General features: G+C 45.8%; 1 protein-coding gene across 1 annotated transcript; it reads left to right on the forward strand.

The window, feature by feature from the left end:
- The first annotated feature begins 13,660 nt into the window (after positions 1-13,660).
- Positions 13,661-26,259, forward strand: LOC144141828 (carbohydrate sulfotransferase 14-like). Its single transcript, XM_077673315.1, has 3 exons — positions 13,661-13,765; positions 14,254-14,900; positions 25,829-26,259. Exons 1-3 carry the CDS (start codon positions 13,661-13,663, stop codon positions 26,079-26,081), a joined length of 1,005 nt encoding a protein of 334 aa, XP_077529441.1. The 3' UTR covers positions 26,082-26,259.
- The last annotated feature ends 835 nt before the right edge of the window (positions 26,260-27,094 follow it).

Here is a 27,094-nt window from a genome sequence, read left to right on the forward strand (position 1 = left end):
GTACCGTGCCATATGCTTCAATTATACACAACGGCAACTGTTTTCTATGCATACAAAAAAGTAGCTCCAATCTACGCTGAAAAGGCGGTTGGAAAGCAACGATGTAAAAGACACCCACAACAATTGCCCATGCAAGTGAATTGTATTCACACACGTTGCTCCGCAAACAGCAAAACCAGAGGTTCTGCGTGCCGTTACGTAGAATTCGCCTCGGTGGCGTCCCGAACGTAGCAGCGTCGGCCACGGCCAGGCTAGAGCGGTGGATGCCGCCGCTGTAGCCCGGAGGTGCATTGGCAGAAAAAAAATTGCGAGGAGCGTCATTCCAAATCTGAGAAAACGGAATCTATACATTCTGATATACCAGCTCGGGGCTGCACCACCACGCGACACAAGCGCTGACATCGAAACAATTCGCCATATAAGCTTAGAGATTACCATTTATACTGATTTAAACTAGTCAATTTAGTAAGTCTGAGAACTGGGAGAAAGCTTAGGAATTCGCATACTCACTATTTACCAGAACCAGTTGCTTGTTTTGCCAATTGAAATACTTGGTAAGATACAACCGAATTGGTAACCACCAATTTAGGAAATTGAGTGCCATTTGTGGCAAGCAGTGCGCAAAATGGAGTGTTTTTCTAGCGGCCGGATGTCTGTATGTGGTCGCTACATTTTGTTTTCCCACCCTAAAAACCAATCTTTAATGTATATTTGCCGTACGACCACTTAATTCCCTGCGGTCGAACAATTTAATCAGGCCGTGCGAAGAAAGCGCGCAATGGACGCGAAGCTGCGCCTAAACAGGCCCGAAATCAACATCGCCAGAAGTGAACTGGACTTCCAGTTCACTGTAGCCGGGTCGGGTCGATGCGCTCGACGGCGCGAGCGTGCGGGGAACGCTGCGTAAATTCGCCCCACCGTCTACTCTGTGCTCCGTCTGTGAAAACTGTCCTTCCCTCCGCAGCCACGTTGGTAGTTTCTTGTCGCGCACGCCACGAAGGAAGCGTTGGTTGGTAGAGGTAGAAAGCTTTGCTTTGAAAGCATTATGTTTGTCTAACAGCGCCTGGCAACAGCACGTTTTAATGTGCGCAGGGACAGCAATGATCGCGGTGCTTTGAGCGCAATGAGCGCATGTGCTCTCAGCCTATCACTCGCTCGCCGCGCTTTCTTCATTATTTGGAACAAATCGCCGGAAGCTAGATCACGGGACGCAAGGCCGGTGCGGCATTCAATGACGTGTGCACGTGCGTCGTCGAACATGTTCATGCTGAAGTCCTTGGCGTACATACAGTTGGATGTTTTTTTGCGCAGCTGCACGTGCCATGCGTTTACGTGAGAAGGGGAACGGCGTTTTAGCGCCGCACAAAGTGGCAAAGTTTTAAAGCGAAACTTTCTGAGCCTGAATTACGGCAGACATTATGCCACCAAAACGCACTGAAGGAAAGCCATGTTTGCACAATGGGATTTCAGAAATGATTATCATAATTAGCCGAGGAACAACAAGCGTCCTAAGAAATTCTTAAGCCGCTCCACTCAATGTGAAAGCTGTAGGATTTGCAGAGCAGTGATTCGCCATAACGGGCTCTGATGCCTTTATGCGCTGCTCACTGCTACCACTCAATGCGATTCAAAGTTGTCGCCTTCGCAATGCTCACGCTACCCCTGCCTGAAACTGCGTCAGCGGGAGTTCTGTTCCTTTCGTGCTCGCGTTTGCTCCCGCACGTGCCGGCGTTGCACTGCCACTCTTTGTAGCGCACGCTACACTAGCTGACGTTGAGCAGTTTTGCGTGGACGCTGATGGGCGATGCTGCGGAAGCGCGAGGAGCGTTGCAGTGGATTGGAATAAATTTGATTGTATTGGATTGCGTTGGAAATCCAATCCAATTGGAGTACGGGTGTGTAGAGAATTGGGTCCGCACATTTGCCGGTCTGCTCATTCCAGAGGAGTGACGTCATAGCCATGGCAGACGCACTGGCCCCGGCGCGTGCCCAGATGTCGCCTCCGTTGCTCAGTAGCCAAGTCTGACAAGGTGCCGGATCTACCTGATAGCTGTTTCGCGTGGCTCCTGGAGAGCCGTGCTGCGCATGCGCGAGGAGGAGTGACGGCACTGGACTGGACCGGACCGGACTGGACTGAATTAGATTGGATTGGACTGGACTGTACTGGACTGGATGGGATTGGATTGGATTACTGAAGCTTAGCTCACGCTACGTATATCCTTGCATAGCCGAGCTAAGCCACTGCTAATGTTTTCGCTTACTATCGTAAAAACCATGGAAGGAGCGTTCATAACTAATAAAAAGTGGGCGCTGCTGGTTAATCACATATATTTTGTCCCAAGTGTACTACGGTTTTCTTTGCGGTATACAACGGGGAGATGTATGAAAAACACCAGCGGTTCAGGAGTTTCGAACGCTGTGACTATAGAAACCGCTTGGCTTTCGAAGCCTCTGAATTACGCGACGGAACGCTGTGTGGCTGTACTTCGGTCCAGCGAGTTAGCTACGACAAGAATGCGAGCCCTTAAAGTGCTCTGCACTTAAAAACGCTCCCCCTGGTGGGAACAAGATCGGGGTCCTTCGGGTTAGAGGCCGATGCCCACGCAATTTCACCTTTCCAGCACGGTTGAAGCAGTTTGTGTTTAAAGCGAAACTTACTTGGGTCTCACTGTTGGTGGCCGTACTACCACTAAAACTCTGTGAACTCTTACAACCCTAACAACAGCGAACGAACCCCAGAAGCGAAAGCTGGGCGCTTCAACCATCGTTGTCATGAGCCGAAGAGGCATTTGAATTTTTCGAACAGCTTTCGTTTCGTGTGAACAGGATGTACAGGAAATCACGGAAAGCTGCTGCGACGTCAGCGGTCAATATATAATTATTTTGGGGATCCTTGTAAGAAGCATTTTCTATATGCCACATTCTGCCCCAACAATTCTTGACCATGTGTGTATCGCCGTGTGTGTATGACGAATGGGCTGCTGGAAAGAGAACTCTAAATTAAACTTATTCTGAATAGTTGAGGTTTGTAAAACAGGATCCGAGACCCATGGGTAACTGTGGTTGTAATTATAACCGCTCCACCACTAGGGTATGCCGGATGGTTCTGCATGTGGTTTGGTGTTTTTTTTTGGCGCCTGGAAGGAGGAAAGCTGATAAAATGCTTTTGCTTATTCTGTCGCCAATGAATTTGGCAACGTGAAAACACGAACAGTCGCTAATGTACAAGCATACGCATATATTAGTGAAGCAATAGAAAACCGGTTTTGCGTCAAAACCGGGTATGCGGATATTCCACTATCCAACATTCGAATTTGAAATCCGGATAAACGGATAACCGGTGTGATTGGTTAGGGCAGCTTTTTGGCCGCTTTATCTGGATTTCTGTTTTAGATTTCGATGAATCTTAGGAGTGTATCAGGGTAAAATAATTTTAGCTTATGTTGACAATAGATTTCAGACTGTAGGTTGCACGAAGTATTTTGCGGAGTACAAATTATTGCGTTAGCGACACGATATTATCATACGGAACGTTAACCGAGCAATCGAATTGCGGGTTAGCGGCTTTGATAATTGCGTCAAATATTCGGATATGCGGTTAACTAGCTTTTGAAACCGGGTATCCCGATTTTTCTTTAGTAAAAATTTAAATATCCGCATAACCAGCTTTGAAGGCCGGTGTCACCAGTCTTGCCCATTGTAGGATTTTCGCTACACATTCCGAGCGTTTTAGGGATTTCTGTCGTGACTTGGATGCGTAGATTATGGCCGGCCAGCCATTTTTCCGAATGTCGTAGGGCTATTTTAGATTTTCTGGTTAGACTTGCGATTGTAAGTTACACGAAGCTGTATAGATATGAACTTTTTTATTATTAAGTTATAACAAACACTTGGACTGCATAATTACGTTTCTGCGGCTCCATCCGGAAACCGTAAGCAACAGAAGATGAGACTCACCCGACAACAACACAGTGCGGGAGGCATGCGTAGGAAGTATATGAAAAATGTTCAAATCATCACACTCTGCAATGCAACGTTGCCAGCATCAAGGACAAATTAAAAGCTAGCTTTCCTCCATGATCAGCGTCGATCAAGCAATATCTGTTAGCCTAGGCTTTTATACTAATATACAGTGCGTACGGATATTAGTACGCAACTCTACAAATATCAGTTTCGTGCTGGTACGCCTAGAACGCATGATCGTTCCCAGCCGCGGTAGCTGTTTTATAGGTGAAGGTGTAAACAAAAACGTCGTTTGTCGACATTTCGGCACATGACTAACATTCTCAAGGTGGCCAAAATCCACTCGGAGGCCTCTTCTACGGCGTGTTTCATAGCCTAGGTGTGGGTTCTATGTGCTACCTACCCAATTCATTCTTTTGTACCTTTCAGTTGTATAGTGGTGTAGGCCACATCAAATTTATATTTGAGAACAGTTAGCAAAAGATAGAACAAAGGCTAGTGCGCATCTCATAGCCTATGTGTACCTTCTACGCATTAAACCTCACTATTCAGTCGCTTCAACTACCAGTTGTATAGCAGCTCAAGTAACATCATCAAACGTGTACAGTCGAGCCTGCTTATAATGAACCTGAGCGACACGCGGCCTCTATCCGCTATATCCCGAAGTTCGTAGTAAACGGACAACAGTTAAAAAAATCAGAAGTCAAAACACGATTTATTTTGTCGGAAAGGAGTCCTAATTGCTGTTAGCTTGCGGATGATAGCAAGCGACTAACGTAATATCAAAGATTGTGTTCTGCAGCGCAGCATCAAAGGACGCAGCTTCGAAAAAGAAGCTGTGTCAGTAGATGAAAACATGTTCTCGAAGAAAATCGTAACGGCACCCCCCCCCCCCCCCCCCCCGCCAATGGTACGGTACAATCATGATTCTCATAACCTTCAACCGAAAACTGCTGGGTTAAGCGTTCAGGAATGTTTATGTCAGTCAGATTAAGAGCGTCTGGGGATTGTTTTAGTTTACCTGTAATAGATCAAAATTTGCCTCGGTGTTTACAAATCTTTACATGAATGAAAGTTAAAGAGCCATCCGTGGTTGCCGAAAACGACTGATGAAGTGCATAAACATATCTGAATACAAGGTTGTCAGGTGCCATAAAGGAACAAAGCGAAGAAGGACGCGGACCGGTTATTTATGCCGTTCGACGAATAAGAGGTGCCGAAGTTGAAAGGCTTGATGGCCCTTTCTGCGAGGAGTAGATGGGGCAGTTATTACCCACAAAAAATAGCAGTATTGTTCTTCAGCAACACCACGTGAGGCAAAGAAAACCTCCCTGTTTGATCGCGTAGGGTTATCTGAGAAGCAGCACTCTTAGGCAAAAAAGACTAAACGTTCGTCTTCTGGGGAACTAACCGCCTTTGCCACAATCATTGCTCCATTTGGGGACTAAATGTGCGCGGACATACGGCTAGTCTGCCACCCGGTTGGTACGTCCCGATACTCCCCACCCAAGAAATGCTGAAAGGAAGTCGCATCAAAAAAACGATACGCTTGGGCTGGTTGAAAAAGCCCGCCTGGCAGCGACTGCCCAGGGACTTTTGGACTGAGAAGACCCCCATTGATATGACTCCATAACTAATATAAAATAAAGAATAATCTTCCTCCTCCGGCACCAGTAGGGATCTAGCAACCGACTTCCGCAAAAATACCAAAGGAATCCAATACGCTACCACGAGGCCACGGCCGCGGACAGAATGTTTACTTAAAAAGTATGTATTGAAGTTTACAGTGTGGAGTACTGTGCACAACGCGATGGATTCATTGCAACAGGTGTGCGAATTTCCATCCGTCCAAGCGAATGTAACCGCGATTTGCCCTTTGGGCTTTGCTAATTGTAGGGCTGTTGTCAATTCGATTTAAAGCAGAGCTTCACAGGCGTAGTTTTTTCCTCGTGAAGAACAATCAACTCGCCGCCTAGTTGAGACAGGTGGCTGGGTGATGGGACGACTCATTTGTTTTGCAGGAATCAGCGCAAACTAAGAGTATTCTTAGTGTTCGACACATATAATAAATGGTCTTGGTGTCATATGTGAAAGCGGTCGTGTGCATGACCGTCAAGATATTTAAACGGACCATAATTTCGTGCAAAGGCGAAACCGAATTCGGTGTTGCTTAGCCATTATTTCTTCAAGTTAGCAGTGGTGGACAATGAAGACTGGGAACTGCAGCCGTGTTTGACAGCAGTGGCAGCGTTGTCATAGCTTTGGTGCCCAAGGCAATTATGTAGCGATTGTAAGAGACAAGTTTTCAAAGCCCTTAGCGGTAGCGAGCATGTTTAATTTGCAGTTGTCATCAGCAACTAATGCGTTTTTCTCTTCTGTCAAACATATACATATTCATTACGCTTGGGGATCAACGTTTGCTATTGTCACTAATATTTGTCTTATTGTTGACGCGCTTGAAATCTTTCCTTGGCCGTTATTACCTCGCGCGAATCGTATGGAGCACAGCCTATTGACATAACTTCACCGAGAAGCGTTTGTCCATCGAGCTTCGCCATTCCTTGCCATTACCCACCACTCGATTAACGGTAACCACTTTTCTTTAAATTAGCATCGATGTCGTCTCTCGTGGCACTATGTAAAGGATCTACTGACTGCAATGACTTGTGTTTTGGAAATGTAAAACTGTCCACAGATATTTGCGCGAAATGGCAACAACCACGCAATTACAGGGGATTAACGATGCAGCAAAGAGAATAAAAGCACGCATTTTGTCGTCCCGTTACTCGTCTTAGATTGGCGGGGACAAACATATATTCCGAATGTGTGCACACGACCCACCCTCTGCCACAGATACTCCCCTTGAAGATGAATGGTTGCCCGAGAAGACTAACGGCTGTATTTTAATTGCTACTCTGTCCCTTTTCGCCTAAGAGTGAGGTAGCTTTTCTGAGAATTGCTCTTCAGGTAAAACTGTGGAACCTTATAAAAATCGTTGTGGTTCCTTTTGCCGTGAAAAAAACACGCCAATTTTTTTTAACGCCATGTAGAAGGCATGCTGGCTTTTTATTTCCTGTAGTGAGGCGGCTAGCGAGCAGCAAAAAGTGCATTCTAACAGAGGCCGGTGAGGTTAACAGTTACCTTTACGATTGCACGTGCGGTTGTGGAAAAGATAAAGCACACACACACACACACACACACACTTACACATGCTGAGGCTGCAAACTATCCGGCAATACAAATACATCTGAAATGCACTATTTGTATTCGCATAACACAGCCGTGGAAACAATAAAACGGTCTGCCTCCCTCTCGACGCACGCCCTTTGGCAGTGCTAACCAGCATTTATGTCTTTAAGCTTACGTAGGTACATATTCCTAAATATTGCAGGAAACACGCCTTAACTTTCAAATAGGTCGCATCTCACTCCCGGTATTAAAGCTTCCAATGCCCACGACGTAACTCTCCGGTTGTTTTCCCACGAGGATAAAGTCACGGCATCGGCCCCCAACTAACTTCCTGTCCGATTCCGATGCACTGAAATTCTTTATCTTTGCAGAGGGTCCAGAATGCAGCACCACCTCCCCCACCCGTTACTCAGCCACACCAGTACCTTTCATACTACCCCTGCCCTGGACTGCACATCTCCATCAGCATAACCATACAACGTTCGTGCGTGAAACACACCGGGATCCACATACCACCTCCTATAAGAGTTCCCACCTCCTTTACAAAGGTTACAAGGGGGGGAGGGGGGCATTACCTGTACAATATCCCTGTATCATCCTTTTCCCCAGAGCAGTTTCAGAGGGGGCTGATCATGAATTCATGGTCTGTCGGCCTCGAGCAACAACTGTAGCCCGCGGCCTTTGGAATGAGAGCAATTCACGCACCTTTCTTTTCATTTATTTTATTTATTAGCGGTTTAAATGGGCGCTCTTTCCCTCCCCCTCGATTATCAGTATGGTTGCGACCGGATTGCGCAATTAACATCGAAAGGAAAGAAGGTGGTCAAGTATACTGGCATTGGCGAAATAGTTCTGTATTATTTGTATGCGCAATTGCGTTTATTTTAAATGCTAAAAAAAATATAGCGAAAAACATTGCAGGTGACATCTACGTTTAGGTCTTAAGATGTATAGCGGGATAGCATTTTCGGCATAAAAGGAGTGTCTTGGATTGGAGGCGTGCATATGCCATTTATTCATTCCGTGTATTGCAGTTCAGCGATGGCAGATAGCCTAGCCGCAACGTTCAATGCGGCACGGGAAAGGCAAACGACATTTCCGCTGGTGTGGCTTACGATGTGCGCCCGAAAGGCTGCGCTGCGGTGTGTTGGTAAGTGGGAGCAAGAAGTTGACAGTATCAGTGTTTCATCGTATTTATGCTCTAGCGTTGTGAGGTAACTGAATGTTTTTATTTATTTATAACGCACACGCAACACACAAAGAGAGAGAGAGAGAGAGTGCGTGAGAAACAAGGAGAGTCAGAGCTTTATTGAGTAAAATTTAATGGAAGTTGTTCGCCCCCCAGCACACTCTCGAAACTAACCACACCGTGCAAAGAGGGTAGGTGATTGCGCGTATTTAGTACAGTTTAGGGTTGGTGTCGCACGTTTCCAACCTAACATCTTCGCCCATCTAGACTTGTCGGTATATGTATCTGATTGCATCGTGCGCCTAGTTTGCAGTTATTCGGCGCTTAGATCCTTGTGTGGCGCGGGAGTGGCGGTGTTCCTAGGCGTGTGATGATAAGAAGTAGCAAACATTTTTCTTGGAGAGAAGTGTGTAGTCGTGGAGCATGGTATGCGAGTTTCGGTGGATATTCGCCGGCTGCTACATTTCCTTTAAGTCTGCCGTGTCCTGATGCTAATGTGGCGGGTACCTCATCTTTGTGTATTAACGTCTCCTCCTCAATTGTTTAGGTAATGCCTAATTGCCTTTTGAGCGTATGTAACGATGTTTAAGCATAGTTCGGTTGGGAGGATTGTAAAGACTTTTTCCGGTTTTCCTTTTCTATGTTTGGAGTGTAATGAGTCAAAGCGATTGACACTTAAGTACACTGCGAAAATTGTTGCCTTCGTCGTTTCAAACGTGCCGGCGTCGGCGTATACTGTGTTTTCACAGTTTTGGAGCTTTTGTCGAAACAATTTGATCCTAGCCTTTCGCCTGTTAATATGTAGGTCTGGGTTTATGTTTTCCGTTAGTGGGAGGGCTTTAATCAAGGACCGCTGGATCGTGGACATACCTACCATGGCGTGCCGCCCTTTTCTTTCTGGAGGTGCGGCACATTTTTCATAGGATGGCTGCTTCCAATTTGTCCCGCTTTTTTCCCCCAGGGGCTCCTTATGTGCTAGGAAAATGGCCTATCAGATATGTGCAAAATTATTACAAGACAGTTTAGGACCTGTACAGTGATCTTGAAAATTGAGGTGCAGGCGCGCCGGTCTTCCCTATATGAAGTTGTTACCGGGGTCCTTATTCCACTTTCTTCAGGCCGGGTAAGTTTCTGGAACGGCAGGCTGACCGATATCCGACTCGTGACCACGGCGTATAAGTTTTTTAGTTTCTTCTTTTATTGCTGCTGCCCCGTGTATCGGCGTTTTACAGCGTGAGCCTAGTGTTAAATATTCTATGTATTTTTCCGACTGCGTATTCGGCTCCGCCTCTTCTCTGTATGGCCCTATCAATGATTCTTACCTGACTTCTTTCTTACATCACACGCTGATGTATTTTTAAGTTTTTTAAATTATCGTCGTGGCATCATTCAGCAATTACCGCAGAGAGCTTGCGGCGCTGTCGGGCACGAAAAATTCCAGAAATCGTTTAAAAATTCCCGGAATTAGAAGTCATACACCCCATTTTTATTGTTTATTGCAGCACATTTTACTTGGTTTCTGGTGCTAATCTAGGTGTTCCAGATATTTAGCGTGTGAAGCCTTAATCGTTTGCATGTCTTTTATCTAGGTGACACAATGTTAGTGCTGGTATTAGTATAGGTTGGAAAGACACTTTCGTAGTGGCGTAAGTTGCGGGAGCAGCTAGCGACCTTATGTGCCGAGCTTGGGACTACCTAAGGTGCGTAGAACGAACATGACTGCGCAGGTGTGGCGCCTGCTTGAATCACGCACCTTGTATTTCGTCTCGGCCGTACATCATTCAGTGATGCCAATTTAGCGGATTTTCCGCTAAATCTGGCGGATTTCATTTTGTTCTTACGAGGAAAAAATTAGTCTAGCGGCTAGTGGATTTTTTGACGGGCCATTTTCATACATAGCGGATTTCTGGCGGATACCTCACGCAGTGCACCGATTCAAAATCGCCCTGCAAGAAAGCCCTTATGACTTTGCTTTCAAGCTTTGTTAAAAAAGTCGTAATTCCGACAGATCAGATTGCCGTTCTGACGTGCAGACTTGAGGACCACTTGAACCCCAAGGCATATCTGGGCTACCTGTTTGAGACGTACGTTAACAACGTGAAAGTTCATAAGACCGGCGGGTTCTCTCTCGCAGATGAAGCTGTGATGCGAGAAAGCTGCATAAGGTTTATTACCACGCTAGTAGATCAAATCAGTCAGCGACTTCCCTACAAGATCACAGTTCTCCAGGAAACATCACTATTATCCATCGAAAACGCTTTGTGCGTCGTGAAGGAGCCATTGATTCCTCTGCTGGAAGCAATGGCAGTGCCCCCTGAGACAATAGAAAAAATTCAAAACCAGTGGAGCAAAATCACCCTCCTGAACTGGAAGCAAATATCATCCACGCAGTCGTTCTGGTGTGAAGTTCACTCCTGTAAGGACGCCTGCGGCGAAAACCTGTTCGCCGAGCTGGCCAGATTTGCCATGTCGATGCTCGTGCTGCCGTATTCAAATGCCGAAGTAGCGAGTATGTTTAGTCAGCTTAAAATAGTAAAATCCAAGCTGCGGAACAAGATGAAGCCTGAAACTACAAACGCCATCCTCGTCGTAAGAGCGGGGCTGAAGCGACACCAGAAACGTTGTTTTGATTACGAACTTCCCGCGGCAGTTCTTAGTGCCATCGGGACATCTGCAACGTATGTGCAACCAAGTCTCCTTTCTGGTCCCTGAAGAAGTACCTGAACAAGTTCCTGTAGAGATGATATCAGACGACGACAGCGGCGACGAAGACCTCGATGTGTTTTTTGTTGACCTGTGAGTTCTTTTTTCATCCGTGTGAACATTTATAACTTTTAGCCTCATCTGTGATGAGGTTGACAAATGACGACCACCGCCGCACTGAAGCCTCAAGTGTTCTAGTTAGACTCCTTGGAAGACTCTTTTATATGTTATTTCAGCTTTCGTAGTTTTGGGAAGATTCTAAGAATGATAAAAGTGTTTATCATACGAAATTGCACGGTTTTTCTAATAATATAGGCCCTAGCGGGAAATTTAGCGGATATGTTTTAGAATCTAGCGGAATCTGGCGGATCTCTTATTGCTTTTTAGTGGATATCTGACGCCCAGCGATGGCAACACTGCTATCATTGCCCTCCTTTCCACAGCCAAGTTGCCGCTGCTCGGTAGTGCCGCTTCAGGCAAGCCCTCGTATCTTGCTGCCTCAGTTGTAATTTTCGGTTTGCAGCGGTGACGTACTTCCTTGGACGCTTGATGAGCACGGCTGATAGCGGACGGGTAGCAGGCAGGGAAAAATCGAGAAATGAGCCTGATAACGCTATCGCGTTAGAAATACAAGCGCCTGTGTGGGATCATAACTTTTCGTGTGGGGATTACCAATGCGCTGCCTTATCAATTGCTTTAGCACGGCGGCCTTCCTTATTCCCCTCCATTTTCGTGTATTTGCTTGTGAATATATATGTAATTGGGGTGGCAGCCAGCGCCGCTACCACAGCCCGAGTTGTCAGAGAGGCGCTGGCTACTACCGGATGTGCTTGGGATGCCTTTACACTCACACAAATACACACAAAAGTACACCAAACTGGATTATAGTACACCAAATTGCATTATTACGAAATTATAGTTTTGCAGACGAATCGTAGTAAGGATTTGCGATAAGGAATCATTGTTCCGGGTGCACAAATTTTTATTGTTTTGAAGCACTGTAAAGGATGTGTGTCCACAGTAACATTACACAACGATTTTATTTTTCCAACCTCGTAATAGTTCTTAATTGACTAATTTTACTTCAATATCCTCTGTCTCGGCCTCCCCTTTTCCCCCATACCATCCCAACTGTAATTTCTGTCCCTTAACCGGTACCCTATAGTATAGAGTGGGAGCACGGGCAAAATCAAGGCTTTTCCTCCAACCCTTCCACCGCTTACGAGCAGTGGGTGGCCTGCCTGAAACATCCGGACCCTGCTTCCCAGTGCATACGGGTGCAGAGGGCCGGGATGGCCAGCCAAGGTGATGGCATCCCGCACTAGAGACGCCTCCTACCGGGCGGATGCCCGAACAGCAGCACCAACACTCGTCAAATAAACATATTTCACCTGGTGGTGTTTCCCTCAATCACAGATATTTTTAATTCACCAAGTCCTTCCCACCAGATTTATTCTGGGAATGTGCTTCACAGCCTAGAATTGATAAAGTTCGCATTTGCGGCAAAAAAAATAGATTTCCATTCTTTGGGTAAAAGAATGGCACAACATCGTGCCTATGCAGCTACGTCGTGAAGCATAGCTAGGTAACTTATTGACTGCTTGACAGCGGTTTTGCTTAAGCACGTCCTCAAATAACGTTCCATAAAGAACGCCCACTACACCCATATGGCATAGAAAAGGAGGAACATGTACCGTTTGGTGGACTGGCCTGTACAGCGTTTCTTGTTCGCGCTTGGCCTGGCTCCACAATGGTGTACACGGGAGGCCGGATAGTGTATCCCCGAAAAAAGGTTATTCCACATTGTTGAAGTGCGGAAACCAAAGATCCCTGTTTCTGAGGGGCACACGAAGGGTGACGTGCAGACCACAAAAAGAATTTTAACCACAAAGCCTGCCCACTATACGGCCGGTGTCACAGAACCATGCTTCAGTGGTAAATATGTTTTGTTGAGTGAGGACGACTGGTATACCTGGTAATAAAAAAAATTATAGCCTGTTTTATAGCATGACATAGATAAAGGTTAAAAAATACAAGCCAGCAACAAAACAATACGGGACGCATGCGGAGGCACAATAGCCGTCAGAATAGATGAGCGAGAGGAGAGAGCAGTTTCTGCTTGCATTCTTGGGTATAGATAGCTTCTGAAGCAGGTTAATGGGACACAGCTGTGCGTTTAGAGCAAGCGAAGCAATATCGCTTTAGTGGGTCTATCATTTGTCCCACTTTTTCGGAAAGCTATGTGCTATTCCCTTTCGGCCAAGCAGTGCGTACAAATTAGGTGCCTCATGACGCTTCATATCAGCAGCGCAGGTATAGTTGCAGCTGATTTTATTATTGGTGGGGTATCAGCCACCTGCAAGGGCGAAGTTGATTCTGCGGTGCCCTTGGCGCATGTGGATCACAAGCTGCTGCTATCATTTTTTTTTTCTTTTTAGAGCAGAGCTACACACAATAAGGGGAACTCACGGTTTATATGACAACCATGTTTGCTGACCTGAGCTGAAGCATACGCGGAAATGCTGTGCAGATGCAGCATATCAGCTCTAACCTGTGCACAGCTGAGTGCGCCTTAACCGTTAGTTTAATAGCCCGAGAAGAGCTTTTGAAATGGCAATGCAACCTAGTCACGCACGTTGGGCGATTGTAGTTTCCACAATAGCTTTGGGCACCATCTTCGTCATCCTTGAAGGCTACTGGTACCTTCGACATGGGATACGGGTAGGTAAAACGGCAGCAGCTTCAGTGGGCATGTGGATTCGTTCAAGTGCCTTTGGCATTTTTTGTACAATAGAATCTCTGTAGATCCGAGTCCTCTGCGCGGTGTTATGTTTTTCAGATAGGTATCACATCGAGCAGCATATATATAAAGAGCTGATATTAGGTTTTAAGGATTACGTTACGAACATATAGGCAAGTACAAGCCTTTACACCATTCTGTGTCGATTAATTCCGTTTAATATCTCTAGCCCACTCTTTTCTTAAACAAACACATTCGTGATTTAACGCTTCTTTATAAAATATGTTTGAAAATCAGCAAAAGTGTTGGCATCTCACGACTAGAAGGCCGTTAATGGTAGCGTTGCGACGAGTAATGCCAGTGGGTCGAAGAAGAAAGTGTCATATGTATTTTGAAGCGATCTGCTACAGTGGAACTAGGTCAGGTACAAAGACGTATTTAACGCGCTTTTCCCGAATTCTCGTCCCAGGTTTCTGGTTACGTGTTTACCGCCCACGATTTCCTCTTTGGTCCGAACACCAACACGGCAAGCGAAGAATTGGACGACTTACCCTCCAGGTTGACCCGGATAGCCTCCGTCTGCAAGAAGTACGAGGCCCATTTAAGGGAAAGCAAAACGGACTCCAGAGCGAGCTGGCGTCATCCGTACTGCGACAGAGAGACTTGTTCGTTCCACCTCGTCGAGAAGCACCGATTTGGATTTTGTCCTATTCCCAAGGCAGCCACTTCTAGCCTAAAGACACTGATTCTAGCAGCAGAGCACATCAAGGACCCTGGAGATGACCCTGACGACATTTTTAATGCGTTTAAGGCTAGGTTTCCTTCTGTTGCTCCAAGCACCTATTGGGCGGAAGAGCTAGGTTCCCAATACACGAAGCTCATTGTAGTCCGGCACCCTTTTGGCAGGCTTGTTTCCGCGTACGTTGACAAAATACTGACGACTCATCCTTCCATACCCGGAGCCAAGGTCATGTACAAACGTGGCTTTGTTGGCCAAGGACCCAGCGGGACTTTTACTTTCGCAGAGTTCGTCAACAATATTCTGAAGCTACCACTGAAAGACTGGGACCCGCATTGGGCTCCCTTCACACCTCGCTGCAGGCCATGCAGCATGAGGTAGGTCCCGTTGCATTGTACGAAAAAATTGACGGACTTCATTTCTTTTTTTGGAAAACAAAAAAATGAATAGTGAGTCTAGACTTGGGGCACACAATACCGAGACGGACCGGCAATATCGTGTTTCGAAAATCTCCTTGATGGCAACGTACGCGTTAAAGGAGCCATTAAGAGAAAATACAACTTAGTTTAATTTGAACGAACTAGGATTCAGTGTCTCACTCAGCTCCATTACAGCCACAAAAGATGTTTTTTAACGAAAAAAAGCAAGTCGTATTTAAAAACTTTTAAATTTTGCGCCACAGTGACGTGTTATGAGCAAGAATTACGTCATACGGGCCAACAAAAAAACATAATTTTCAGTGCGTTAACTGCATTTAGCATTTAAGTGATGTAGTCAAATGGAACTAGAGGCCCCAATGCAGAAGTCCAGTTGTCTGTCGTCACGACAGGTCAGTTAGGCGGCCGCCAATCGCACAAACAAGGTTTCATGACGTCATAGAAAAGTTGCGGGAAATTGGCTACGGGGTCGCAACTGCTTCACATGGTTTCTTTTAAAATCTCCGTTATTTGTTGGAAGTTTGCGATGATATTGGTATCATTGTTATTGGAACTAAGCAGTCTTTCTAATAAACCAAACTTGTATTTTGTCTTCATGGCTCCTTTAAACAGAATCAGTTTTCGATGCGGCTGTTTGAGCATTCAATAGGGCGTAGTAGCGGTTGTTGCATTATAATACTTTTGAATTTGTACTTATAATATTTGTAGGACTTGTACGTGTGTTAGAAACTAACGTAACATCTTAATGAGGAAATGATTTCCTCGGAATATCAGTATTTTTATCACGGGGTTTATTTCGAACTGAGGAGCAACCTAAAGGCATTAAGCCAGAATCATAAGCGGCATTGCGTTATGTGGTGTAGTTGCTCAAGTACTGTACGGCTGCGGTTGTATTAGGGGCATTAAAAAACTCAGCAGAGGACATCACACCGCTTTTGTTAGGTGTACACAGAATTCGTACACATAATGATGAGTAACTTTATACAATCGTCACATGTCATGCAATTTCATCGCAGCAGGCACTTTCCAGGTGAAGGTATTTCGACAGTGTGAAATCCCGTAGGAGCGTGGAGAGTACGTTGCGCTGATAGAAGTATGGCATTTTCATATTACGATCTTGTTGATCGTTCTCTTTTTGCGTCGATCTTTTTATTATTATCCGTAGATCTTTAAAAACTATTAAGAGGCAAGGCCAATCACCCCGGTTTGCCCTAGGTTACCGCTATAAGGGTAAGTGTTCTTTCGCACGGGAACAATTATCTTGCACAGATTATCGGCGCTGTTCTCAGTACAGGTCTCGGACGCATGCTTGTCGATCGACGGGCTCGACGACTTAACTATGTGCCACTTCTGTCAGCCACGACCATGGGTGGGCCATGGTGCAAAAGATGAGGGAGGTATCTGCGGTCGACTACACCAGAACCAAATTATCCCCACCGTAATATTATTCTCCTTGCACTGTAGGCAATTTCTAAAATCAATGTTAGGTGATGCCCACGCTGAACGCTACTGTTTTTACTTAAAGGCCAACTGCACTCAAACTTTTTTTTGTCCAAATAAGTAGTCTATGCTCTTAAAATCACCATGGCGAAATCCTTAGCTTCGTAATCACAAAGAGCGCTAGGTACCGCCGTTCAAAGTACCTCCGAGCAGACGACGTTTGCACCTGGCGGAGAGTCGCCGTAACAAGTTCCGAGCGACCTGTGACGGAGGTTGGGGAACCTGTTCCGTGAAGCTCGCGCTTCTCCGGCGACTTGCAGGGCGCTCCGCCGGGCGCAATGATGCGTTCGCCCGGGGTTTCTCTGCTACACCAGCGCGCTGTACCGGCGTCGCCATGAAATGTTTAAACTAACCGCATAGGCAGTAATATCCCCCATTTTTCTCAATGCAAAAAAATTATTAGAAGCCTAAACCTATTCAGGCGCTTCCGAACGTGTTGGAGTTAGCAAAACTCTTTTTACTTGAAAATGATATTTTTACTCAAAGAAAACAATAGCGCGAAAGGAGCACTTGCCTTACATTTCTCATTCCTATTGCATTTACCACAGAAAAAAAAGATATATTATAAATTATTGACCACTTGCACTTTCGCGTGCAATATTGACCTCATTTGGCCTCGCCCAATGCCACCTCTATAATTTAGACATTTCCAAAAGTTTTACGACCCAAATAGAGTTCTTGTACACGCGGCTATAAACATTTGTGCGACTTTTGTCTCGCTAGCTAAGTGAACCAAAATCAGGCTTTCTCGTAGTAACAAATACACCCGCACAAATATTGGTCATCGTATTTGGGAAGTGCGAAAACTAAACTGCTCCTCGGCTAAACAATATATTATATTTTTGTTCGATTCCCAAGTGAAGTATTTACTTTGAGCGTTAGATTTAGTTTATTTGAAAGTAAAACGTTTTCAACAGTATCTGTCTCTGGTTAAAGTAGAAAACAGCTGTAGATAGGAAGTGTTTTCGTGTTTTAGTGCGTCATTTAGCTCTTTAGGCGGGCTAATAGTTTCAGATCCCTGTTATAATTCGATTCTCGATGTGCACACAGGGGAAAAAAATACTGGGCCGATATTCACGAAGCTGTTTGTATGTAATGTATAGTAGAAATAGTGATTTATCTCCTCCCGCATGCGATTTGTTCCCTTCAGAGAGGGCGACGTGATAGCCGAGGGGTCGGCTATAATAAAAGCTGCTTTTCGATATCGTATACGAGCAAATAGCTTTGTAAATCAGGGTCTGTTTTTTACTTGCAATGCCAAAAATTGCCATTCTGGCAGTTATTATGATGGAAAAAATTACTGTCGGGTGGTCTACTTCATCTCGATTGATAGCAACGGGATGCCGGAATTGCGCCCAACTCTTTTATCATGGGCAAACGTTAGTGGAAGTTCTTCTGTGGCGCTACCACGCGCATTTGAAGGCGGCTCTGAGCGGCCGCCGGCTCTGGCGCGGTCGCTTTCGTTCCCTCACGTACGTCACGTCCAGCCGCCGGTATGGCCGCCTTTTCTATTCAGTTTTGGTTCCGAAAACGCGAATGTCGCGAGCCGTTTTCGTCGCGCGCGTTGATGTTTGAAGCGCAATGTTTTGCATTTCGCACCCTTTTTATATGAACTGTTAGTTGACATTATTTTTACGTTGTCGAAAATTTGAGTGCAGTTGGCCTTTAAGAGGCGTTTAATTGTTTTGCGTGAAAATCTAGAGAAGAGGGGCTATAGACTAGTGAAACCACACTTGGGTGTCAGGTGGGCCGTCATGTATAATTAGGAATAGTCAAGACCACGACATTTGCAGGACATTTTGACACACGGATATTTTTGTTTTGCGTGCAGATAGAATACGCTGACTGTGGCCAGTGTCAAAGCCGAATCCGCGGGCAAGACACCGACTCTGTACTGCCTCTGCGGTACATGAAAAAAAACTAGAACAAGCTGTCTGATGGAACATTGCCAGGTAACACGTAGTAATAACAGTGGAGTCATATGTGTGATAATTACCTTTAACGGTAGCTTTTAAGTGTCCGCATCCGTACTGTGTAAACCATGCAGATTTGAGCGCAGTTGGCGCGCCATGCGAGCTGACAGCACTTCTCACGTGTACTACCGCGACTCCCGACACCCCTTCTGCAAGTTGTTGAATTGAGGCTGCAGCCACTCCATGGGTGCGAAAAAGGACGCAATGCGAATGACGGCAAAGAAAAGCCGATAGTGGCGGGCAATAAAAGGAACGACAGGCTGCCACTGCCGCTTTGAAATGAAGTACACACCCCGACTGAGACATTTTTGAGCGCCAAGTGTCGTTGGAACTGTGTACGAGAGATGTATCAGAAACACCGCGTGGCGGATGTCTGAAGCCGGAGATGATGATGATGTTTGGAGTTTACTGGCGCAAGGCCAACTAAGGGCAAAGAGCGCCAAACAATAATGATTACGTGAGAGTGACATGGAAGTAAAAGTAGAACGTTTCAGTAAAGTTAAAGTAAAACGCAACGTAATAAAGATGACTGGTGTAAAGGGCCAGGTTGTCAAGATGCATGATAAGAAATGAGGTGTAAAACTTTTATGTCGGCTAGAAACTTAAAAACACGTTTGAATGAAAACATGGGCTCGTCTCCTGAGAAGTATGACGGGTGTTCTAGAATATGTCGTATGTACAGCTGTGGGAAGTGTTTGCGTCGTGTTAATGTCAAGTGCCTTACATTGAATGAGTATGTGGATTATGGATAGGCCCTCTCCACACCCGCTGCATATGGGTCTTGGGGATCCATTGAGCAGGTGGGAGTGTGTTACATGTGTGTGGCCTATCCGTAACCTTGCCAAGGCAACTTCTGTGTGTCTGTTGTGTGAATCGGTTGTGTGTCGTCCCAAGTGTGGTTTTACAATGTGGGCTTTGTTGTCTGTCTGTTCATGCCAATGTTTTTGCCATGTTTTACGTAGTTGTTGTTTTATGTGTGGTTTCAAGTCGGTGTAGGGTACTGTTGTTATGTCCACCGTGTTTGTGAGTGCAGCAGCGGCCATTTTATCTGCTGTCTCATTTCCAGTGGCCTGGGAGCCAACAAACAGTTACCTCAAGGTTTGCGCCATATGCTGACATAATTGTCCTAAGGACAAGATTGATGATGTAATACATTTGGACTTCTTTCGGGATGATAAAGCCCGTGCAATGCTTATGAATCAGTGCAAATGAGAGCTTTTGGAATATGACATTTGGCAATGTGATTCACAGTAAGAAAAATTCCATAAGCCTCTGCTGTGAAGATGCTACAAGTTACATTTATGGTCTCAGAAGCAATAAAATTGAGTCTGTGCGCAGCACGTGACACGGCGGAGGCAGTTTTCGAGGCGTCACTGTAAAATTCGGTACACTGGTACTTCTCCTGCAGTGACAGAAAGTGCTGCAAAATATAATTTCTCAGTACCCTTTTTTATCAAGGTGGATGAAAGACAAGTGACACAACAAAGTGCAAAGGTGCCATGGTGCTATAAAATCAATGCAAGATGATTTCAAGATGTTTAAAAAAGGAGACATTAAGTAAAGGCACCTCCTCTCTCACTCTTTGTTAGAAGAAGAAGAAGAAGAAGAAGAAGAAGAAGAAGAAGAAGAAGAAGACTTTATTTTTCAGCAGACGTTGTTACAGTTCCTGCAGAAGAGGCAGGAGCTAAAGGCATTGAGTGCCTGACGAGGGCTCCTGACTTCTGGAGTTCACAACAGAGGAGTTCACAGTAGAGGACATGTTCGAATCAAATATGCGTGCTTAGCAATAAGACCCAGCAATACAGAGAGAAAAAATAAGTAAATCAAGAAAAATACGAAAATCGTACATTTCCAGTATGAGAAACACAAGTTATACAATATACATAATATTTTTCTTCAATACCTCTTGCCAGCAGATACAATACAACACGAAATGTTTCCTTACTGATTGTTCCTCATGTCTATGAAAAAATCACGTCTTCACACAGTACAGTTTAAATTCTTTAGAGTGAGGCACGCCTAGTGATTGTCATATCTCACTTTCTTTTCTATAAAAGAAGGGAACAGAAGCGGATGGGCGATTTAAAAACAGCTGTGAAGTGGATGTATCCATAAAAACAGGTTTAAAAGGATGGTTATCGATTGATGATATTTTACAAGCATAAAAAAATTAACATAAATTTGCTGGTACTGCAGGCACCATTTGTCACATTCCACATACAGGCTTTGGACAGGGCTTGTATGGAAAGCACCACACGAGAGGCGAAGCCCCAGGTTCAGCACTGGCTCGAGCATTTTTAGCGCTGTTTTTGTAGTCGACCCACAGACAACACTACCGTAATCCAAACGAGACCCTACCAAAGCACTATAAAGGCGCAGCAGGAGTTGTTTATCTGCACTGTATGATTGGTGAGACAAGTCTTTCAAAATGTTCATTGTTTTTAGACATTTTTGTTTGAGTTGTTTGATGTGAGACATGAATGTGAGTTTTTGATCCATCACCACACCCAAAAACTTGTGTTCCTTTTTAACAGGGATTGGGTCACCATTGAGGTTTATTTCAGGATCGGGCCTTACTCCACGTCTCCTTGAGAATACGACACAGGTACTTTTTGTGATATTAAAATTGAAATCATTTTCATCTGCCCAGCGAGAGAGTTTCTTTACCCCAAGCTGGAGTTGACGTTCACATATGGATATGTTGCAAGACTTAAAAGATATTTGTACATCATCAACATACACTAAACGGGAGATAAATGGAGGCAATGCTTTCCGAAGTGAATTGATCTAACGATAAACAGCGTTCAGCTCAAAATCCGCCTTGAGGCACGCCAGTTTCTTGAATGTGAACTCTTGACAGTGCCGACCCGACTCTCCCACGAAATGTTCGTTTGGACAAGTAACTATCAAGAGTGTTCAACATATTACCTGTTACACCATAGGATTTTAAGTCTGCAAGGAAGCCGTAACGCCATGCCGTGTAGTACGCTTTCTCGATGTCAAAAAATACGGTCATGCAACACTGTTTCTGTATAAAGACATCTTTAATGCATGATTCTAATGCCACAAGCTGATCATTTGTGGATCGCCCTGCCCGAAAGCCTGCCTGGCAGCTCTCGAGAAGACCATTGTACACAAGAAATTACATGAGCCTCCGGTTAATCATCTGCTCGAAAAGCTTGCACAGGCAGCTTGTCAGGGCAATAGGTCTATAGCTTGCGGGAGAAGAAGGGTCCTTCCCTTAGTTCACAAAAGCCGCAACTATGGCCTCCCTCCAAAGCCTTGGAAGGTGCCCCGATAGCCATATTTGGTTGTATAGGTGCAGGAGTGTCTCAAGGGTGTCTGCGTGTAGGTGGTGAATCATAGTGTATGTAATGTTGTCTGCACCTGGAGCAGAAGGTTTACAAGTGGCAAGAGCAATCTTCAGCTCATGGAGTGTAAATTCACAATTGTATGCAGACTTGGACTTGTTCTTGTCGCGTATAGGCTTCTTTTCGGCTGATGTTTTGTGTTGCATAAAAGTGTTTGTATAGTGTGCAGAACTAGACGCGTGTTGGAAGTGTTGTGCAAGTGTGTTACCCTGATCTTCCAGAGTGTCCCTTGTCGTGCTAACCAGGGGCAGGCTATGTGTGTTTTCTTTTTAGTTTACGTATTCGGGTCCATACCTTGTGGGTGTCCGTGTATGAATTTATGGATGTGAGCAAGGCGCGCCAGCTGTCCTTTTTGCCTCATGGCGCACACGCTTACCTAATGCCTTTGCTCTTTTGAAAGAAATAAGGTTAAAACTTGTGGTGTGTCTACGGAGGATGCCCCACGCCTTGTTCTGGGCCTCCCGCGCACGCTTGCAGTCGTCATTCCACCAGGGCCTTCTCGGGTTGCGCGGGGCCCCAGAGGCCAGGGGTATTGACTTTTTGGCGGTGGCGAGAATGTGCTCCGTGACGAGCCGGGTTGCCTTCTCTACAAGTAAGTGTGTTATATCTGTGTAGTGTATTTGAGATGTCTCTATGAATGTGTTCCAGTTTGCTCTTGCTTCTATAAACTTGCAATGGGAAGGGGAACTGTTAGGGCCTTTATCTATGTATGTTAGTGAGGTAGGAACGTGGTCACTGCCATATGGGTTAGTGCCGACATAGCACTCAAGTGATGGAAAGATTACTGCAGAGCCAATGGCCAAGTTGAGGTGTGAATAAGTGTTGTGTGCTATACTATGGTATGTAGGCTTGTTTTTGTGAAATAGGCATGGTCCTGCAGATATTAGAAATTTTTTGATTAGGCGACCTCGGACATCCGTGCGGAGAGAGCCCCAAAGAGTGTTGTGTGCATTGAGGTCACCTATCAGAATGAAAGGTTCTGGTAGCTGATATACAAGGCCCTCGAAATCGGAGCTTGAAAGCTCGAAATCAGGAGGGATGTAGATGGAGCACACTGTGATTAGCCTATTGAAAATTCTGGTTCTAATGGCCATAGCCTCAAGGACAGTCTGTAACTGCATAGGGTGGCATGCCAATGATTTTCGGGCAATGATGGCCACACCACCTGAAGATGTACCACCACCATCGGTGTCCTTCCTAAATACCATGTAACTATTCAAGAGATTTGTGTGTTTGGTGTTTAAATGTGTTTCTTGTAGACACATCACACTTGGCTGATTGGAATGCAATATTTCGTAGACATCGTCAAGATGTTTAAGGAGGCCTCTACAGTTCCACTGGATATTTTCTGTTCATATTATATACCTTTCAGAGCTACTGGATTGTGTGTGTGGGTTTATGTTTTGTCTATCGGGGCTTGTATTTTTGTAGCTGGTTTCTTTTTCTTTTCCGTTGGTTTGGACGCCGCAGGCCGTTCTTTGCGCAGCGATGCAGAGAGGAACGGTTCGACGTCCACTTTCTTATCAGATGTTCGGGGGGTGACCAGCGGACCGGGCCCCCTGGACTTGGCACCCTTTCGGGTGCCTTTGGTTCCAGCCGGAAGCGCCGCGGGCGGGGCAGGCGGCGAGGCTAGGATGGGAGCTTCTGTGGGCCCTGTCGTGTCCATCTCCTCCGTGCCCTCAGGTGTCCCTAGGGCCGGTGGAGAGGTGACAGCGAGAGCGGCAGAGCTCCCAGCGGGGATCGCAATCGCCACATACACTGGAGTCGCCACACTGGGCGATTCCTGACTACTCTGGACTACCAAAGGCAGTCCGGCAAGAGACGGGGCCCCCGCATCCTCTACAGGCGTTGTAGAGGCAGCAGGTGGCTGCTCAGCTGGGGGTTGGGACAGCAACACGTCAGCAAGAAGGCTGCTCTGTGTTGCCGTGCTGACCAAACGCCACCCCAACCCCCGGCGGGCGGCGTCTGCGTACGATGTGGCCGAAAGCAGCTTGTGCTTGTGGCGCGCTTCTGGATAGGTGATATTTTCATTTACCTTTATGGGAATTATTTCCTCTTCGGCCTTGAATTGTGTACACGCACGCGAGTAAGTAGCGTGCGGTCCACTGCAATTCGGGCACTTCTGAGTGGTGCTTTCACAAGCTTCTGAGGAGTGACCTGTCTCAGCACAGTTGGCACATGTGAACTTCCCTCTGCATGATTGGGTTCCATGGCCGTATCGTTGGCACTTAAATTAGCGCCTCGGATTTGGTACATACGGTCGTACGTTGCAGCTACTAAAACCAACTTTGACCTTTTCTGGAGGCGCTGTGCGATCAAACGTTAGGTATAGATGCGTTGTCGGAGTTTCTTGATTTGCTCTCCGGATTACAATTCGTTTTACTGCAGTTACACCTTGAGGTTGGAGCGCCTCAAGAAGATCTGCTTCTGTCTCAGACTCTCGTTCTTTCTCTGATATGACTCCTTGCGAGGAGGTGAGGGTCTGGTGTGGCGTCACAGTGACAGTAAAGTTGGCCAATGTCGTCGGTTTCAGTAGCTTCTTACTCAGATTTTTCCTTTTTACTTCAACCAGTACATCACCTGATGCGAGTTTCTTAGCATCATAGTCTGAACCAGCAACAAACTCAATGCATTTTTCCAACAGAATGGCAGACTTCTTTGCAACAGAAGTGGTTTCTGCAGAGTGAATGACAGGAAATTTGTGGAAATATTCTGATTTACGTTTAGCTAGTACTTCGGTGCGGCCTCTTTCAGGGGGCCGATCATTGGATTGGGGGCATAAAGAAAATGCCATGCGATATTGAAAAAAGCAGGGTGGGGGGGGGGGGGGGTACTTTCTTCGCTCAGTTTACCCTGATGCCGAGAGAGGTCCCGGAGCTCCTTGCCTGGTAAACAGACAGGGAGCCCATCCGCCGGAGCTTGACCTGGGCTCCGCCGGCCACCGTTTGTGGTTTCTGCCCTTCACCTACAACTCGTAGCCGCGGTAGATTACAGCAAGAGTATGGGGGCTCGGTGTCCGCGGTGTCGCCAACACCGTCACCAAGATTACTCAAGGTGCCGCGTGCGGGGCTGAAGCCGGAGAGAGGCGTACGCTCTGAACGGAACGTCAAGTTTGCGATGGAGATTGCCGGGACGCTCCTGTGTTCATAAACATCTACTTGTAGATCTTAAAATAGTTTTTTATAATACCAGGAGGTGGTTGAACCTGAAGATGGAGATTATTGACCTAGCGGGGATAAAATCCCGCAGAATTTGAAAATGAACAGAGTATATTTACAAAATTATCGGGGAATATTCAGTGTGCGCTGGGTGCATATTGGTCTCACTTTGTTGCAGGCAATGTGGAAAATCATGCGATCAGTGGATATTTAACCGAACATCTTGGAGTTAAAACTGAGTATTGGATGAATTGGTACATTATGCCTACTAAAGTTGCAAATAACACCACACAAGCTAAGAGGGCACGAACACGAAGCTTACTAAGAACTATTTTTTATTCAAAATTTTTGTGAGTGCCGTGTTCGTGCCCTCTTCCTTCGTGTGCTGTGTTGTTTTCGCTGTTAATAAAAGGATGGCGAACATTTTGGATTTCATGCCACGTTTCTAGTGAGTAAATTTTAAATGAGGTAGGTCTGACCTTGTGCGGAATTCCGAGTAGTATATATTTCGGAAAATCTATATCTGGCTCGTTCTGGTCGTGACGTAGGTGCATTTAGAAGGCCTATGAATAACTCATATGGTGCAGCTCATCTGGCCCTCCCTCTGCGTTCAGTGAATGATGCTTCGCTCGAAGCGAACAACTTGAAACGGGCATAAAACTGAAATAAAAACTGAGAATTCCGCTCATGGTAAATGCATAGGGGATATTAAATAAAAAAAAACGCTACTGCTTGGGCAGTGGAAGGTTCGGTATTTGCCTATTAATGTGATTCCTGCAAAACGTGTTTTTATATTCGGTTTCTGAGAGGGGTTTTTTCTGCACCCAAGCCTTCACTTATTTTATGCGCTGTATCCCACGTGACAGGTACGACGTTATTGTAAAGGTGGAGACGCTGGACCAAGACCTCGAGGCTTTACTTCCAAGGATTGGCCTCGCATCGTGGTCTTTCCCCAAGAGAAATGTGAAGGCGCGTAGAAAAGACACTCGACGACGGACTGTGGCTGACTACTTCTCAGAATTGTCACGCCAGCAGGTGCTGCAGTTGTACGCGATTTACATGTACGACTTTGAATTGTTCGGATACAAGCTTGAGGGATTCACAGACCCTGTACTGTGAAAGCGCTGCGAATAGCCATGGCTTTGTGATGTGTTTCTGCCGGTGATTGGGAAGTTCTAAATCAGGGAATATTGTACAGCTATCCTGCTTGTTTCTGCCGGAAAGTCGCGGATGCGAGCAAAATAACTAATGGCTGAGGTCTGTTTCAAACCACGGAAACAATCTTTGATAAATTCTGAAGGCAGCAATGTGAAGAGGAATAAGGATACCTTTCTTGAAGCCAGTGGTGTTTGGTGCTTGTGCGTGTCGTCATTTGCTGTGTTTTACAGCTTTCGTAATAGCATATTTTACATGCCAGGGCTTTAGGTGTTTTAGGCTGTCGGCTCTGGCATTAGTCACAACTTTACCTGATCCTATTAAACAAGAAAATTTGTTGCTGGGCTAGTAGGCGCAAATCCAGTATAGAAGAATTAAACCAGCTGAACATTAAAAACAACAGACTAATTCTTAACAAAGAAGTCATATGGACACTCCTGTACTAGCAATGGAAATTTTATTACAGAGGTCAAAGGTATATGCGTGAGGTGAATGTTTATCACCTAAAAGTATGAAAAACTTGGCATCTCAGACACGTCCCTTCAAAGCAGAAAACGATATATCGCGGAAATGGGTCTTTTTACCGCCCGATGAACTATGTCTTCGCACATGCCTGCCTAAAGCACAGCTTTTCCTTTTCTGTCTGCAGTACCGACAGACTTCTCGCGCATGCGCTGCCTTTTGTGTCTATCATTGATTGATTGTTGGGTTTAACGCGCCGACGCAACGAAGGCGATGAGACGCGCTGTAGTGGAGGGCTGCGGATTAATTTTGAGCACCTGGGGGTCTTAACGTGCGCCGACATCTCGTGCACACGGGCGTTTTTCATTTTCGCCTCCATCAGAAAAGCGGCCGCCCCGGCCGGGAAACAAACCCGCGACCTCGTGCACAGCAGCGCAACGCCTTAGCCACTGAGCCACCCTGGCGGGTTTTTGTGTCTATCATACCGGCTTCCATGATTTATATCGAGAGCTTGT

The sequence above is a fragment of the Haemaphysalis longicornis genome, unplaced genomic scaffold (genome assembly GCF_048455015.1).
Source record: "Haemaphysalis longicornis isolate Haplotype H1 unplaced genomic scaffold, Haemaphysalis longicornis Haplotype H1 scaffold_6, whole genome shotgun sequence".
Classification (NCBI taxonomy): Eukaryota; Metazoa; Arthropoda; class Arachnida; order Ixodida; family Ixodidae; genus Haemaphysalis; species Haemaphysalis longicornis.

Bases quoted from the DNA above. Each gene is read 5' to 3' on its own strand.
- LOC144141828 (XM_077673315.1), top strand. From the start codon at position 13,661: ATGCAACCTAGTCACGCACGTTGGGCGATTGTAGTTTCCACAATAGCT. The intron at 13,766-14,253 runs GTAGGTAAAACG...TTCTCGTCCCAG, and splicing joins ACCTTCGACATGGGATACGG to GTTTCTGGTTACGTGTTTAC. The intron at 14,901-25,828 runs GTAGGTCCCGTT...CCCACGTGACAG, and splicing joins TGCAGGCCATGCAGCATGAG to GTACGACGTTATTGTAAAGG.